This window comes from Eschrichtius robustus, chromosome 3 (genome assembly GCF_028021215.1).
Source record: "Eschrichtius robustus isolate mEscRob2 chromosome 3, mEscRob2.pri, whole genome shotgun sequence".
In the NCBI taxonomy this organism is placed as follows: Eukaryota; Metazoa; Chordata; class Mammalia; order Artiodactyla; family Eschrichtiidae; genus Eschrichtius; species Eschrichtius robustus.
Window position 1 is genome coordinate 167114156 of NC_090826.1, and position 15698 is coordinate 167129853.

A 15698-nucleotide genomic window follows, 5' to 3' on the forward strand; every position below is an offset into this window, starting at 1 on the left:
CCAGCTCTGTGATCCAAAGAGGTAAGGGAGGAGCCAGGATGCATAGGAAGTTTTGCTGAAAACAAAAACAAAAACCTTTAGTTGAACATCAAAAGATTACTGCTAATCACAAAAAACAGACATCTCAAGTCAATGATTTTAGTGCTTTTTTTATGTACGGGAAGGCGCAAGAGTCTGGCCTTATTGAAATTATACTTTTGATATGCACCTTAACTACCTAGGGTCAGCATCCTGTTTTTCTCCATCCTGAATTCCTCTCAGGGTGCACCACTGGGGGCAGCAAGAGTGGCTGATGGCTTTATGGCCACATCCTTTGTTTACTAAAATGTCAGGCAACATTCTTTATCCACACTGTCAACATCTCACCATCTTCTCTTAATTCCATCTCCTCTCCACACCTCAATACACTACTTAGGCCACACTTAATATTGTCATAAGCCAAGTAAGACCTCAAATAAGAATACTGAAAACACGATTAAAACAAGCAAACAAACAGAAACTAAAGCCAGTAAATTTTTTGATAATGGTTCCTTTATTTGTGTCTCCTTCGCTGCAAGATAAACTTCTTGCGGGCAAACACATACGTTTAATAAAATTCTGGGCAGTTTCTAAGCCAAGATGGAGTCTGCCACTGGATGTGCTCAATGAATTATCTGTCGAAAATACCATAATAGCAAGTGATTTCCAAATGTAACAGATGGTTTGGTTATCTGGGTAAGCTAATCTTTCCTTCTCTCTTGACACCAAGCCCCTTTGTCGGGTCTCAGTAATGCGCGTCACTGGGTGGGAAAGCAAGCAGCAGGGTGGCGCTGTGTTTTTATCCTGATCTAATCGTCCAAGTATCTAGTTTTCGTTTTGTTAAGATTCTAAGTCAAGATTAACTTTACATTCGCAAACGGCGCGCCTGGAACGCCTAGAATCTGACAAGCGAAACCGGCTACAAACAGAGGCGGGGTACCAGTCGCCCGCACGAACCTCCCTGCAGCCGCCTATGCGCATCACCGCACAGTTGGGAACAATAAAGTTGAGCGTGTTCAAACGGGTCCTTCATCCAGGGCCTCTCGGACAAGCCTGTAAAATAAGACTCCTAGAAACTCCCTACTGCTTTCAAGTCTTCTCCGTGTGTTTTCGGTAGTTTTTTTTTCCTCACTCGCCATACAAAAGTCCTGAGGGGAACGGCACGGGCTAGGCCGGCTTGGGGAGCATTTCTGGGGGAAGCTGGCCCGGCGATCGCCGCGGGCAGCCTCGGGGAGGCCCTCGGTTCACGTGAAGCCCAGACAGCGGCGACGGAAGCAGAAGCGATGAAGCCCAGGCCCGCGAGGTTTGTGGATAATAAGCTGAAGCAGCGCGTCACCCAGGTGTGTATCCCGAACGGCCAGGCCTCACAGTGGTGCGCGTTCGGTGCCCAGGGTCACCGCAGGCCCCTTCTCGGGGGGCTCCCAGCTCGAACCCGACTAGCCGCCTGCTCCAGTTAGGGTGCGGGCATGGGGCTGTTGACAACCCCACTTCTTCGCGAGCGGTTCCAGGCCTTCCCTTCTCACTGTGGGGCGGGGTTTCACGGAGCAGCCCGAGACCGTGGGAGGCTGCGGCTTGATGGGGTCCTGCCCGGATCTGCTTGACCTCAGTGCAGATAAGCAAGGAGAGTGCAGATGGCCTTTGAGTGTAAATCTTCCTGTCTTGTGAAGTGGGGACGGAAACATTCTTCGAAAGCCCATGTGGACGAAGCGCTTTGGGGGCCATAAAGAATACGTTAATTTCCATTCTCAGGAAACTTGGGGTCAGGTTGGGACACAGTAAAAAGAGATACTCTGGATCTGACTTTATAATGGGCACTTTACCTACGGTTTTTTTCATTTTCATAATCACCAGTGGAATGCATTGTGTGGTAAATGTCTTGGAATGGTACAGTCAGCACGCAATCTTAGTTAGAAAGAGACACAGATACTTTAAGAGCTATATACTCTCGTTGTGTCTCTTTTACTTTTCCGGCCACTGTACAATTTCCTTTTTGGATCTGTCTCTTCCTACCATCTGTTGGAAGTGCCTTTGAGCCCCTGTGCTCTTACCTTCTCTTTCATTATCCTCGTACTTCTCTCTTATCCATCCACACTTCTAGGTGATCTCATGCAGTCTGGTACCTTTAAATGCTATTTACACATTCATGACTTCTGAATTTATATTATAATCCAATGCAGATTTTTATCTTGAGTTCCAGATTCATATATGCAGCTGCCTACTCAACATCTCTTGAGTGTCTGATCGATATTTCAACTTAACGTATCCAAACTAAACTTTTGATATTCTCCTCCAAACCTGTCCTTTCTTAGTGTTCTTTATTTCAGTATATAACATCCGTTTGTTAAGGCCAAAAACCTTAAGACTCATTCTGACTTTTGCTTCCTGTAAGCAATTAATCAGCAACCTATTTGGCTTTACCTTCAAAATATACTTCAAACCTAACCACTTTTTACCATCTCCTCCAACATCCTAGTCCAAACCACACTCCCTATTAGAGTATTGCAGTAGCCTCCTAATTGATCTCTCTGATTCTGGTTTTACTTAAAGTCTGTTCCCCATAGAGCAGCCAGGGATATCCTTTTAGAGGGAAAATTGGAGTTTGCCAGGGCCCTGCTCAAAACCCTTCAGTGGACTTTTGGACATTTGGAGTAAAATCCATCCTAAATAGCTCTATGTACTTTGCCCCTGTCTACCTTTTTGTCCCTTTTCTGTCTCCCTTGATTACACTGTCCTATATACACGGACCTTCTCAGACATGCCAAGCACAGGACTTTTGCTGTTGCAGTTCACTCAGTCTCAATGACTCTTCCTCTGGATGTTTGCACAACTTGCTCCCTCACTTTATTCAGGTCTCTGAGCAGTGACTCCTAATGGCTAAATCCAGTGGCCTCTTCTCAGTCCTTGCCACACTTGACTGCTCTTCAGCATTTGACATTAGCAGTTTTCCTCTCTTGCTTTTACTTTGGTTCATTATAAAAGTAATAGGTTCTTATGGTTTAAAATAAAAGGAACTGGAGGGTATAAAATGAAAAGAAAGAATTCCTTTCATCTCCACTCCATTTCTCCACAGGTAATCAGGGAGAGTTTCTATTGTATCTTTCTTAAAATTTTGTATGCATATATGCACTTATAGATGTATTAATTATTTTTAATCACACACATGGGCTTATCTGCATCTATTCTGCTGCTTGCTTGTTTCACTTAGCAGTATATTTTAGACATCTTCCCACAAGTAGTACACTTGCCTCCTTTTAACTAGCATATTAGTTATCTATTGCTGTATAACAAATGACTCTAAGACTTAGCAGATTAAAGTGGTTTTAGTTCTGTTGCGTTTTGATTTGCAGTGGGTATGAGATATACATGTATATGTATAATTCAAGATTAACTGTGGTAAATGACAGCATGTTATAGGAGTTCAGAGAAGGGGAAGATTAACTAGAACGGTCCAGCTTTGGATACCTAGTCTCTTGTCATTGGAGGCATTTATGCAGAGACTGTTCTTATGTGTTAGGGATCCTTGAGAAGAAATTGCTGTATGAAATGGGGAACCTAGACTGGATAACTAGCAAGTAGTGAAACTTGGGAGTTGATGGTTAGACATTCCAGGTTTGAAATCTTGCCGTGTAACTTATGTGCACCAGCAAGTAACTAACCTTTTAAAGCCTCATAAAATGGGGGGAGATTGACATCTACCTCATACCATTGTGAGTACTAAAAGAGATAATGTGTAAAAGGCCCCTAGAACAGGTTTACCAGGCCCTTAGTTTCTTAGTAATTTTTTTCACGATGTTCCTAGGCCCAAAGTAATACCTAATGGGTTTGTTTATTAAGTAGTTAGGTTCAAGCAACTTAATAACTATTTAGTCCAAATAACTTATTAGCTTTTTGAACAAATAATACAAAAAGTGCAAGGAAAGTTAACGCATTTGTATTTCATTCTTAAAATAACCACAGTTATTTACTAGTGGGATTTGTGAGTCCATTGGGCACAGCACAACTTCTCATACCTTGCGATCAGATTGACACTGCTCCTCTCATTTTGTGTTCCACCTTGATTTTTTCTTTTCTTTTTTTAAATTAATTAATTAATTAATTAATTAATTTACTTTTGGCCGCTTTGGGTCTTTGTTGCTGCGCGCGGGCTTTCTCTAGTTGCGGCGAGCGGGGGCCACTGTTTGTTGCGGTGCGCGGGCTTCTCATTGCGGTGGCTTCTCTTGTTGCGGAGCGTGGCCACCTTGATTTTTATTACAGCAAATGCTTAAAAAGCCAGTTTTGCAAAGATACGACATCATCAAAAGGTGATTTAATATTGCAGCTGTGAATTGTCTCAGGCTGGTACAGTGGACCCTGGAACAATCCGGGGGTGTGGTGCTGACCACCTCCCCCCCACCCCCACCCCTACTCAGTTGAAAATCTGTGTATAACTGTACAGTTGGCCCTACATGTGTGGTTCTGCGTTGGCATATTCAACCAGCCCTGGGTCACCCAGTACTGTAATACGTATTTATTGAAAAAAATCTGCTGTAAGTGGACTGGTGCAGTTCAAACCCGTGCTGTTCAAGGGGCAACTGTAGTTCCTGCACTGTTGGACAGATACCAAATATTACTGTGTTCCCTCAAATTTAAAATATCCCTCGGTGCTCTCACAAGTTCAGTGCTTTGTTCTGGTTTATTTGGGAACCTAGGGTATAAGAAGCCCTCACCTACTTACTGCCTTATAGCTATCCTAGTTATTGTTGTTGTGTTGTCATAGTGATTAATAATGTTAATTAAATTCTTTGATTCAGATTTGATAAATATTTGGTGATTTTTATTTATATTTCCAGTATACTTTATTAATGGAGAGTTTAACGTATGACATGTTTGAGTAGCTCAGTCGCTTACTTGTCGATTAAAATCACTGAGTTTGAACTATTGTCTTGTATTTATCACATTTTCTGTTTTAGTACCTCACCAGTGACAGATGTGGCAAATACGTGGACACTGGAGTCTTAGCATCCGATTTACAAAGAATGTACAGGTAAAGAAATGTAGTCTCCAGATTCTTGCTTTTCTTTCCTACCATTTTTAAAGTTTACATCCTGTCTAAATTTCCAACTGATATTAATAGCCGCTGGTATTAGTTCACCAGTCCATACCTTTAGAATTCTGTTTACCTATACAAACATTTATCAAGCACTTGTGATATGTAAGGAGCCGTCCTTGTTGCTAAGGAAAATGGCTGCTTCTTATGTTTTAGCACCCGACTCTCTGGTCAGGAGTATTACTGCTTTTCCTGCTTCATTAAAAAATTAAAACCATTAGGCATGATCTCCCTCAGTCTCCTGACTATCTAAAAATGTGTCGCTCGAGTAGTCTTTCCACTGAAGATTAAATCCTCCTTTTGTGCCTCTAATCCCACTTCTTCTGCTGTGTTGCCTCTCTAATTGTCTCTGCTTTGTGTAACTCACTGTTTCTATTTTCTTGACTTCCTTAGTCTGTATATTAGTTTGCTAAGGCTGCTATAAGAAAGTATCACAGAGTAGGTGGCTTGAACAACAGAAATTTTATTCCCTAATGTTGTGGAGGCTCCAAGTCCATGATCTAGGCATTGTCAGGGTTGGTTTCTTTTGAGCTCTCTCCCTGGCTTACAGAAGGCTGTCTTCTCCCTGTGTCTTTACATGGTCTTTCCTCTGTGTGTGTCTGTATCCTAATCTCTTATTCTTATAAAGACATCGGTCATGTTGCATTAGGGCCCACCCATATGACTTCATTTTACCTTATTTACCTCTTAAAAGGCCATGTCTCCAAATGCAGTCACATCCTGCAGTACTGGGGGTTAGGACTTAAACATATGAATTTTGGAGGGACACAGTTCAGCCCATAACACTCTGCCCTCTTGCCCCCCAAATTCATGTCTTTATTGTTTGCAAATATACTCCTTCCATCCCAGCGGCCCTGGAAGTCTTAACCAATTTCAACATCAACTCTAAATCCACAGTCTCATCTGAATATCATCTAACTCAGGTATGAGTGTGACTGGAAGTATGATTCCTCCTGAGGCGAAATTCCTCTCCAGCTGTGAACTTGTGAAGTCAGACAACAAGTTATCTGTTCCCAAAATATGATGATGGGACAGGCATACGCTAGACATTCTCATTCCAGAGCGGGGAAATTGGGAAGAAGAAAGGGGTCATGGTCTCAAGGAAGTCCGAAACCTAGCAGGGGAAATTCCACTAGACTTTAAGAATAATCCTCTTTGACTCAGTGCTCTGTCCTGTGGGCTCACTGGGATGACTGCCCTGCCATTTGGAACCGAGTGGGAGACAGTGCCTCTCCCTGGACCTGTGTCCCCTGGGTGCATGGTATCAGTGGCAGCCCTGCCACCTTCGGAGCCTCCTTTGTAGTCATTCTTTCCTTTTTTTGAAGGATAAATGTGTTCGCAGCTGCATTCCTCTTTTGGCCTGCCCTGTGGAATCCAAGAAGTCCAATGGCCTTCCTTCATTTCATCCCTTCTCTGTCTTCTTCAGTACAAGCTGGCAATGTTGCTGCTGCTCTAACCCTACTTCTAATCAGGAAAAATTACAATTGTAAAAATATAAACTCAGAAGTTGTTTGAAAATAGGTTTATGGTCAGTGTGAATACAGGGACATATATTTATGCAAATTTATGTTCTCAATTTAGATTGAGCTTAATGGGAAAATATTGGCGGAGACCACTGTACTAAACTTCTGGTTATGTTTTTCAGTATAGACTATGGTCGAAGAAAAAGAAATGCTTTTAGGATTCAGGTAGAAAAAGGTGAGTCTTTTAGTGTTAGAGCTGCATTATTAATAAAGTCATAGAAAGAATTGTTTTAGCTCATGGCATTTTTCTTTTCGTTTCAGTATTTAGCATAATTAGTAGTGAGAAGGAACTTAAGGATCTACCGGAATTAGAAGATGAACATCTGGCTAAAAGAGCAAGACACGGTGAAGAGGATAATGAGTAAGGATTATAGAACGGAGGGTTTTTTCCTAAAACATGAACCTGATCACGTTACCTTCCTACTTGTAAAACTTCAGTGGCTCTTCATTGCCAGTGAGGCCCGGCATAATGCTTACCTCACCTCTCCAGACTTTTACCTCAGACTACTGAATACTCAGTGTTCCCCAGAGAGGTCAGCTGCTTTCTTTGTGCCTTTGTGTGGGTGGTTTTCTTTTTTCTTTCATTTTTTTTTTTTTTTTTTTTGTCATTTAAAGCTTCTGTTTCCTTACTTATTTTCATTTTGGATGATCTGTCCATTGGTGTAAGTGAGGTGTTAAAGTCCCCCACTATGATTGTGTTACTGTCGATTTCCTCTTTTATAGCTGTTAGCAGTTGCCTTATGTATTGAGGTGCTCCTATGTTGGGTGCATATATATTTATAATTGTTATATCTTCTTCTTGGATTGATCCCTTGATCATTATGTAGTGTCCTTCCTTGTCTCTTGTAACATTCTTTATTTTAAAGTCTATTTTATCTGATATGAGGATAGCTACTCCAGCTTTCTTTTGATTTCCATTTGTATGGAATATCTTTTTCCATCCCCTCACTTTCAGTCTGTATGTGTCCCTAGGTCTGAAGTGGGTCTCTTGTAGACAGCATATATATGGGTCTTGTTTTTGTATCCATTCAGCAAGCCTGTGTCTTTTGGTTGGAGCATTGAATCCATTCACGTTTAAGGTAATTATCGATATGTATGTTCCTATGACCATTTTCTTAATTGTTTTGGGTTTGTTTTTGTAGGTCCTTTTCTTCTCTTGTGTTTCCCACTTAGAGAAGTTCCTTTAGCATTTGTTGTAGAGCTGGTTTGGTGGTGCTGAATTCTCTTAGCTTTTGCTTGTCTGTAAAGCTTTGGATTTCTCCATCAAATCTAAATGAGATCCTTGCCGGGTAGAGTAATCTTGGTTGTAGGTTCTTCCCTTTCATCACTTTAAGTATATCATGCCACTCCCTTCTGGCTTGTAGAGTTTCTGCTGAGAAATCAGCTGTTAACCTTATGGGAGTTCCCTTGTATGTTATTTGTCGTTTTTCCCTTGCTGCTTTCAATAATTTTTCTTTGTCTTTCATTTTTGTCAATTTGGTTACTATGTGTCTTGGCATGTTTCTCCTTGGGTTTATCCTGCCTAGGACTCTCTGCGCTTCCTGGACTTGGGTGGCTATTTCCTTTCCCATGTTAGGGAAGTTTTTGACTATAATCTCTTCAAATATTTTCTTGGCTCCTTTCTCTCTCTCTTCACCTTCTGGGACCCCTATAATGCGAATGTTGTTGCGTTTAATGTTGTCCCAGAGGTCTCTTAAGCTGTCTTCGTTTCTTTTCATTCTTTTTTCTTTAGTCTGTTCCGCAGCAGTGAATTCCACCATTCTGTCTTCCAGGTCACTTATCCGTTCTTCTGCCTCAGGTATTCTGCTATTGATTCCTTCTAGTGTAGTTTTCATTTCAGTTATTGTATTGTTCATCTCCGTTTGTTTGTTCTTTAATTCTTCTAGGTCTTTGTTAAACATTTCTTGCATCTTCTCGATCTTTGCCTCCATTCTTATTCCAAGGTCCTGGATCGTCTTCACTATCATTATTCTGAATTCTTTTTCTGGAAGGTTTCCTATCTCCACTTCATTTAGTTGTTTTTCTGGGGTTTTATCTTGTTCCTTCATCTGGTATATAGCCCTCTGCCTTTTCATCTTGTCTATATTTCTGTAGATGTGGTTTTTGTTCCACAGGCTGCAGGATTGTAGTTTTTCTTGCTTCTGCTGTCTGCCCTCTGGTGGTTGAGGCTGTCTAAGAGGCTTGATGGGAAGCTCTGGCCGTGTGGGTGGTTTTCTGTAGCTGGAGTGTTCATTACCCCTTTATGAACTTTCATTCAGCCTTCAAGAGTTAGCTTTCTTTTTTTTTTTTGGGGGGGGGGCGGTTATAACATCTTTATTGGAGTATAATTGCTTTACAATGGTGTGTTAGTTTCTGCAAGAGTCAGCTTTCAAAAGGCTATGTTATTGCCTTTTCACGCCTTTTTGGACTCCTCCTTTCTCAGCATTTCCTTAACTCCTAGTTATAGATATTTAGTGTAGCGCTTCTATCATATGATATTGAGAGTATTTGTTTACGTGTTTGCGTTACTAACAGAACTGTCTCATCAGCTCTGTTTTTCTCTGCCCTGATACAATGCCACGTACATAAAAAGGTGCCAATTAATTTTGTGTTTAAGAAGTAATATTGTTGAGTTTTTTTTGACTGTATTGCAGTAAAATTGACATACAGTAAGCTGTACTTTTTTTTTTAAGTTCCTTTACTCTTTTCTTTTTAATTAATTGATTTATTTATTTTTGGCTGCACTGGGTCTTAGTTGCTGTGCGCAGGCTTTCTCTAGCTGAGGCGAGCAGGGGCTACTCTTCGTTGCGGTGCGCGGGCTTCTCATTGCAGTGGCTTCTGTTGTTGTGGAGCACAGGCTCTAGGCCCACGGGCTTCAGTAGTTGTGGCTCACGGGCTCTAGAGCGCAGGCTCAGTAGTTGTGGTGCACGGGCTTAGTTGCTCTGAGGCATGTGGGATCTTCCCAGACCAGGCCTCGAACCCGTGTCCCCTGCATTGGCAGGCGGATTCTTAACCACTGCACCACCAGGGAAGTCCTAAGCTGTACATTTTTAAAGTGTACAATTTGTTGGGTTTTGACATATGTATATACTCATTAAACCATCACCATAAGCAAGTTACTGAACATATCCAACCTCACAGGTTTTTTTTGCCCACTTGCAATTTGTTTCTCCTTGCATCCCTGTTCCGAGACAGCCGTTGATTTGCTTTCTGTCGCTATATGTTTACATTTTCTAGAATTTTATATAAATGAAATCATAGAGTATGTACTTTAAAAATTTGGATTCTTTCAGGATAATGATTTAGAGGTTTATCAATGTTGTGTGTATCAATATTTCATTGCTTTTTATTGCTCTGTATGTATGTATATGCCACTATTTTTTTATCCATCTACCTGCTGTTGGACAGTTGGGTTGTTTCCACTTTTTGGTTATTACAAATAAAGCTGCTGTGATAACTTACGTCCAGGAATTTGTGTGGAAAGTGTTTTCATTTCCCTGGGTAAATACCTGAGAGTGGAATAGCTGAGTCACCTGGTAACTGCATATTTAACTTTCTAAGAAACTGCCAGACTGTTTTCTGAAGTGTTTGTGCCATTTTACCTTTATATCAGCAGTATGTGAGACTTCCACTAGTTCCACATATTACCAACATTTGGTATGGTCAGTTTTTAACTTTAGATAGTCTGTAAGTATGATGTTAGCTGTAGGTTTTTTTAATAGGTGCCCTTTATCAGATTGAGAAAGTTTCCTAATATTCCTAGTTTGTTGAGAGTTTTTATCGTGAATGGGTATAACATTTGTCTAATGCTTTTTATGCAGGTATTGAAAGATTTTATTATTGGCTTTCTCCCCTTATTAATTTGGTGTATTACATTGATTTTTGAGTGTTAAGCCAGTCTTGCATTCTTGGGATAAACCCTACTTGGTTCTAATATAGTATTCTTTTTACATATTTAAATTTTTTTTAAATAAATTTATTTATTTATTTTTTGGCTGCATTGGGTCTTCGTTGCTGTGTGTGCGCTTTCTCTAGTTGCAGCGAGCAGGGCCTACTCTTCGTCGTGGTGCGCGTGCTTCTCATCGTGGTGGCTTCTCTTATTGTGGAGCATGGGCTCTGGGCGCACGGGCTTCAGCAGTTGTGGCATGCGGGCTCAGTAGTTGTGGCGCAGGGGCTTAGTTGCTCCACGGCATGTGGGATCTTCCCAGACCAGGGATCAAATCTGGGCCCCCTGCATTGGGGGCGTGAAGTCTTATCCACTGCGCCACCAGGGAAGTCCCGATTTTTGCCAGTTTTATAGGCAAAAAAATTGATTGTATTATTTTTATTTGTAATTTTTTGAAAACTAGTGAGGTTAAGTTTTTTGATTGTTTCACGTTTCCTTTGTGAATTTCTTGTTTATGGGTTTTATCTCTTATTTGAGAGCTATTTGAATTTTCCTTATTAGTTGTCAGAGCTCTTTGTATAAAAATAGCACCTCTTTTTATATGTATTACAAATGCTTGTCACAGTTTGCCATTTGCCTTTTATTTTTGTTTATGGCATCTTTTAATTAGAGGAGTTTTGCATCTTTACCTAGTCAAGTCTTTCTACCTGTTTCTTTATGGTTTATGCTGATATACTTAGAAAGACCTCTATCACAAGAGTGTATAGAATAATTACCTATACATTTTTCTTGTGTCTTTATGGTATTTCATTTAACTCTTTATAATTAATTTTGTTAACTGATAATTAATTTTGTTTGTAGGGCATGAATTGTAGGGCAAAACAGTTTTTTTCCAAGTATTTGAATAATCCACCTTTTTTAACTTGATTAGAAATGCCCCAGATTATACTAGTCGAATTTAATGAATAACAAAAGAATTCATGTCTTAATTATAAAGGTGGGCGTAGAATTTATATAAATCTTTTTACTTAGGAAAAGTCCATTTCTTGTTTATTTTCTAAAGAAACTGTATTAAATAGTAACAGAGTCCGGTAGTTACTTGAAGCTATTAGATATCAGCTGTCAGTTATAATGAACTGAGATTGCAACTTCAGTTTGTAGTTACTAGGATTTATACTTGTTTTTGGCCCTATTATATGAAAAACTCTTTGTACTTTCATTTCTCATGAATGGACTTGGAAAAGTTGCATTTGGTTACATGGTTTGATCCTGTTGAATTTGTTACTCAAACTGCTTTATCATGGCTTGCTGGAATATTTCTTCTACTGGCATCTCACGTTCGTAAATGAGACCCTTGGATCTGATGGGAATTTGTATGTCACTTTGCTAGAATAAAGATAACCACAATTTATTAAGCATTTACTGTGTGCTAAGGACTTTGCAAGCTTTCATTTAATCCTCTGTTAAGCCAGTGAGATAGACATTATTTATTATCTCCATTTTATAGATAAGGAAGCTGAGGCTCAGAGAGGTTAAGTAGAAGCTAGTAACTGGTAAAGCTGGATTTTGAATCCAGATTTCTCTAATTCCAAAGCCTGGACTCTCACTACCATAGTATTTTGCCTCAGTATATTTTCTTGTTTTGGGAAGTAATTGTTTTAGGATGTGGGAGAAAAGCCTTTACAACGTTTCTTTTCTTCTTTTTACTGAGGTATACTGAAAGCTATTCTGATGATGGTTCAAATATGGAAGATTACCCAGATCCACAGGTAAGTCAGATATTTAACAGACCAACTTTGATTTTTAAAAAATCATTATGAATCCTTCTTAGAAAAGATCAATAAAAATAGAATAAGAGACTTTGAACATCTTCATCAGTAAATGAATATTTCTGTGTACAGCCTTGATGAACCCTTGGATTGGCCATCCTTCCAGTATTTGTGTGTATAGCCTATTATATAGTGGAAAGAAGGGAAGAGAATGGCCAGAAATATGGGCAGACAAGAAAAGAAAGGGCAATTAATAGTAAAAATGGAGAAAAGAATACCTTTTCTGCCAAAGAGCTGGCATTGCCAATAAATAGGCTTGGATTAAAGGGAAGTATGGGAATAATATGTGAAATTATTTATAATTTTCTTTTTTTTTCCATTGATAATTCAGCTTTTGAATTTATTAACAAAGTCATGATGATACTGTTATATTTGATCCAGTTTTGAATTGATATTTATCCAACTCATTTTCATACTTCTATTATATATTTTAAAAACAACCATTCTTATTTGGTTTTACTTAACTGCTAATTATGAATTTGTACATTAACTTGGAGTGGAGGGGGTACATCTTTTTGAATAGTAAATGTTTGTGAATTATCCAATTGTAAACACCTGTATTTTCTGACTGTAGTTGTTTTGAGAAGAGGTGTTGAGAGGAAAATGTAGAAAGCTTCTTAATATAGGTAATCAAACTTTCATGAGGACCTATTGAGTAATTTATGCTAAAATCATGTTTCTACAGTCAGCAAATCAGATGAACAGTTCCCTGCTCTCCTTATATCGGAAAGGAAATCCTGATTCTGTTTCAAGTACTCCTGAGGTGGAGCAAAGAGAAACCACCATTTCAACACCACGGATAACTTCCAAAACAGGCCCCATCCCTTTGAAGACCCCTGCCAGAGGTTCTGAAGGAGGATGGTTTATTGACAAAACCCCGGCTGGGAAGAAAGACAGTTCTTTCTCAGACCTATCAGATGAGAAGAGTAATGATAAGAAGCCGATCTCTGAGATAGAGGTATTTTTACAGTGGAATTTTAGCCCCACATAGTTGGAGTACATTGCACCCTTTTCATTGAACGTAATATCAGGCAGATTCTTGTGTTTTGTAAAAGACTTAGGAACTTTGAGATACATGTAGAATTTGATCACTTCCCACTACTGTCATCATTTTCATCCTAGTCCAAGCCTCTACTCTTTCTTTCCTTAACTATTGAAATAACCTTCCAACTGGAGTCTGCTTCCATTCTTGTTCCCCTAGTTTATTCTTCACACAGAGATAACTTTTTTACAAGTTAAGTCTGATCATTGTCATTCTTTTATTAAAAACTCTCCAGTGGCTTCATTCATTCTACAGTCAGAGATCTTGTACTTGCCAGGAAAGCCCTGTATGATTTGGCTGCCCTGCTGCCCTCCTCCTTCACCTCCCAGCTTTGCTTCAGCCACAGCTGGGCTGTTTCTAGAATATACCAACCAGGGGACTTCCCTGGTGGCGCAGTGGTTAAGAATCCGCCTGCCAATGCAGGGGACACGGGTTCGAGCCCTGCTCCGGGAAGATCCCACATGCCATGGAGCAGCTAAGCCCGTGCACCACAACTACTGAGCTTGTGCTCTAGAGCCTACAAGCCACAACTACTGAAGCCCGTTTGCCTAGAGCCTGTGCTGTGCAACAGGAGAAGCCACCACAATGAGAAGCCCACAACAAAGAGTAGCCCTCGCTCGCCACAGCTAGAGAAAGCCCACGCACGGCGACAAAGACCCAACGCAGCCATAAATAAATAAATTTATTTAAAAAAAAAAAAGAATATACCAAACCTTCTCTCACTTGGGGCATTCATACTTGTACTTTCTGTTTAGAACATCTTTCCTGAGATTCCTGTGGCTCACTCCATCATTTCTTCACATCTCTTTTCACATGTAGTCTTCACAGGAAGGCCTTCCCTGACATGTAAACTAGCACATCATTGGATACTCTGTTTCCTAACCGTGCTTTATTTCTTTTTTTTTTTTTAAGTACTTAAAAAATTACTTATTAATCCCTTGAGGCATCTGACATAAATGGATACACTATGAAAATGGACAAAATAAGTAGACACTTTTTTTTTATCTTTTTAAATTGAAATATACCGTATATAAAGAAAAGTAAAGCTTGATGGATTATCACAAAGCGAGCACAATTGGACTTCATTCTTTTTTTTTTTTTGGCTGCGCCGGGTCTTAGTTACAGCATGTGGGATCTTTAGTTGTGGCATGCAGACTCTTAGTTGCGGCATGCGTGCGGGATCTAGTTCCCCGACCAGGGATTGAACCCGGGCCGCCTGCACTGGGAGCGTGGAGTCTTACCCACTGGACCACCAGGGAAGTCCCCTGGACATCATTCCTACCTGATTCTTTTAATGCATGGCAGAGAGGGGGTTTAAGGTAATCTGTCTCCCAGTAGAGTGGCTGGCTGTGCTCTGGGGCTTGCTGTCCAGTGTGGGAGATGTTAGCTACATGTGGCTGTTGAGCCTTTGAAATGCGGTTAGTGCAATTGAGGAGCTGAGTTTTTAATTTAGATTTAAAAACTAATAGTTCAGTTATTAGAAAACTTCTAAGTATACTTAGAACAACTTCTACTTTTTCAGCTGTAAATTTTATAAAATCTAAATACAAATCAAGTATTTCCCATGAAAATTTAGCGTCTGACTTGAGATGTGCAGTAAGCATGAAGTATCCATTGGACTTTGACAACTTACTACAAAAACAATGTAAAACATCTCAGTAATTTTTATACTGACTATATGTTGAAATAATAATGTTTTGAATATATTTGGTTAAATAAAATAGATTATTATTTTCCCCCAAAAATTATTTTCCCTTGTTTCTTTTTTCCTTTTTTAAATGTGGCTACTAGAATATTTAAAATTACATATGTGGATGGTATTATATTTCTGTTGCATGATGCTGCTGTAAGTGATTTTCAAGCACCATGCCCTTTGATTTGGCAAAACCTCTCCCCTCCCTTTTGCATTATTAGTGGGCCTTTTCCAAATCTATTTACTTTAATCATTTGTCTCTAAAGAACATTATTATCATTGGCAAGGTCAAGGGAAAAGCTTGATCCTTATGTTGAATTATACTGTTTTATGGCTGTCCGAGCAGCTCTGTCATCATATTTAATTTAGTGATTGATCAGACATCAGATGAGCACCAACTATGTAAAACGCTCAGTGAGAAATAAAAGATGAATGTTAGTGTCTTAACTCCAGAAGCACACAATTCAGTGACGGAGACATAGACAGGTGAGTCACTCAAATACAAGGCAGACTGTGGCAGGCTGTACTACGGTTGCAAATTCAGTGTTGTGAGTGCGAAGAAGAGATTCTAATTAGAAGAATCTGGGAAGGAGGTTTTCAAATGTTAGGATATAAACTGAGCATTAAGGCTATGGAAAAGGA

General features: G+C 39.8%; 1 protein-coding gene across 2 annotated transcripts in view; it reads left to right on the forward strand.

The window, feature by feature from the left end:
* Window positions 1-1262: 1262 nt before the first annotated feature.
* The window catches only part of NVL (nuclear VCP like), a 107495-nt gene continuing 93059 nt past the window's right edge, over window positions 1263-15698 (forward strand). For both annotated transcript variants that reach the window (XM_068541773.1, XM_068541772.1), the window contains exons 1-6: window positions 1263-1358; window positions 4968-5041; window positions 6750-6802; window positions 6889-6988; window positions 12204-12261; window positions 13007-13279. In XM_068541773.1, the coding sequence (XP_068397874.1) occupies window positions 1302-1358; window positions 4968-5041; window positions 6750-6802; window positions 6889-6988; window positions 12204-12261; window positions 13007-13279 (615 nt within the window). In that variant the 5' untranslated portion in view covers window positions 1263-1301. The remainder of the gene's footprint in view (window positions 1359-4967; window positions 5042-6749; window positions 6803-6888; window positions 6989-12203; window positions 12262-13006; window positions 13280-15698) is intronic.